The 1344-nt window shown below is 46.3% G+C and overlaps 1 protein-coding gene across 1 annotated transcript in view; it reads right to left on the reverse strand.

Annotated features, from left to right (window-relative positions):
- DGLUCY (D-glutamate cyclase) overlaps positions 1 to 1344 on the reverse strand; it is a 49013-nt gene that overhangs the window by 28317 nt on the left and 19352 nt on the right. The window contains 1 exon segment of the mRNA XM_007472379.1: positions 494 to 593. Within this exon segment, the coding sequence (XP_007472441.1) occupies positions 494 to 593 (100 nt within the window).

Here is a 1344-nt window from a genome sequence, read left to right on the forward strand (position 1 = left end):
TTCCCTACATATAATTAAGAAGTATTTTTCAAAAATGTTTGACCACAGCACACAGTGAAAAATACACACACATACACACAGTTTCACAAGAGAGTACTTACCATTACTATACAAGAAATACAATGATATTTCTATTTCATTTTCCAAAGATGCTGGTCACCCCCCACTGAAATGATTTCACTTCTCTTTAATGGGTTGTAACCGAGTTTGAGAAACTGCCAGTTTTTGTTTATTTTATAATTTTCCGACCTTCTCCCTGTGTCAGGAAGACACGCCATCTCTCAGGGACTTGCTACTTCCAGAAATCCTCTGCAAAGGCCCCAGACACCTTGAAACCCCCTAGCCTCATTGGTGAGTCTGGCCCATCAGGACACTGGACTCCTGGCTCTGTCCTCTCTGGGGGACTGAGGTGTGCAGAAATGCTGTTGTCAAAGGTAACAGCACGTGGGCTTCTCCACTGTCACTCGCTTAAACTGGGATGGGACACACATACCTGGGTGACTTGGGGTTCCCGTCTCTGCATAGAAACGCCTGAGCAGCTTCCGCCAATCCGCCTTCGTAAGTTAATATTGGGATCTGCCTCTTCAGAACACCTTGAAAATAAAGGCAAGGGGTGGAGCCATCAACCCTAGTGCTACGTTTGGGGAATTCATTTTGGCTTTTCAAAAGCTTCTTTGGCAAGTATCCATTAGTTACCATTACTGAATGACATCTACCTGTAGAATACTTTGCTAGGTAAGCCAAGACCTAGACACAGAGGATACTGAAGTCTACTTTCAGTCCTGAGTAAACCCTAGAGCTGGCCAGCATGGGAGTGGAATCGGGCTAGTGTCACCAGTCTTGTGGGTGAGCAAAATATGCTGCACACAGATGCCCGCAGTACCATATGACCAGAGCCCTATTCTGGCCCACTGCCATCGTGAGTGCTGGGGACACGGTTAGGTGCCCTTGGTGACAGTGAGCCAGCTCTCTGCTAAGCATGTGACATGCAGACTCTTAATTTTCACAACAATTATGTGTGATAAGAACCATTATTTCCCCATTTTACAGAGGAGGAAAACTGAGGCTCAGCGATGTTAAATAACTTGGGCAAAGCCAAGTAGGTAGATTGGTGTCGTGACTAGTTCCCAACTTAAGTTCTCATCTGCTCCCCAACCCCACCCCCTTGACTATCTTCAGGGAAGTTCAAGGAAACAGAGGAAAAATCCCAGAGTCTGGGCCTTGAATTAATTACTGGCATCAAGTGATTTCCAAAGTGAATTTGACTCTTAAAAATAGCACACTTTCGGGCTTCCCTGGTGGCGCAGTGGTTGAGAGTCCGCCTGCCGATGCAGGGGACATGGG

This window comes from Lipotes vexillifer, unplaced genomic scaffold (genome assembly GCF_000442215.2).
Source record: "Lipotes vexillifer unplaced genomic scaffold, Lipotes_vexillifer_v1.1 scaffold751, whole genome shotgun sequence".
Classification (NCBI taxonomy): domain Eukaryota; kingdom Metazoa; phylum Chordata; class Mammalia; order Artiodactyla; family Lipotidae; genus Lipotes; species Lipotes vexillifer.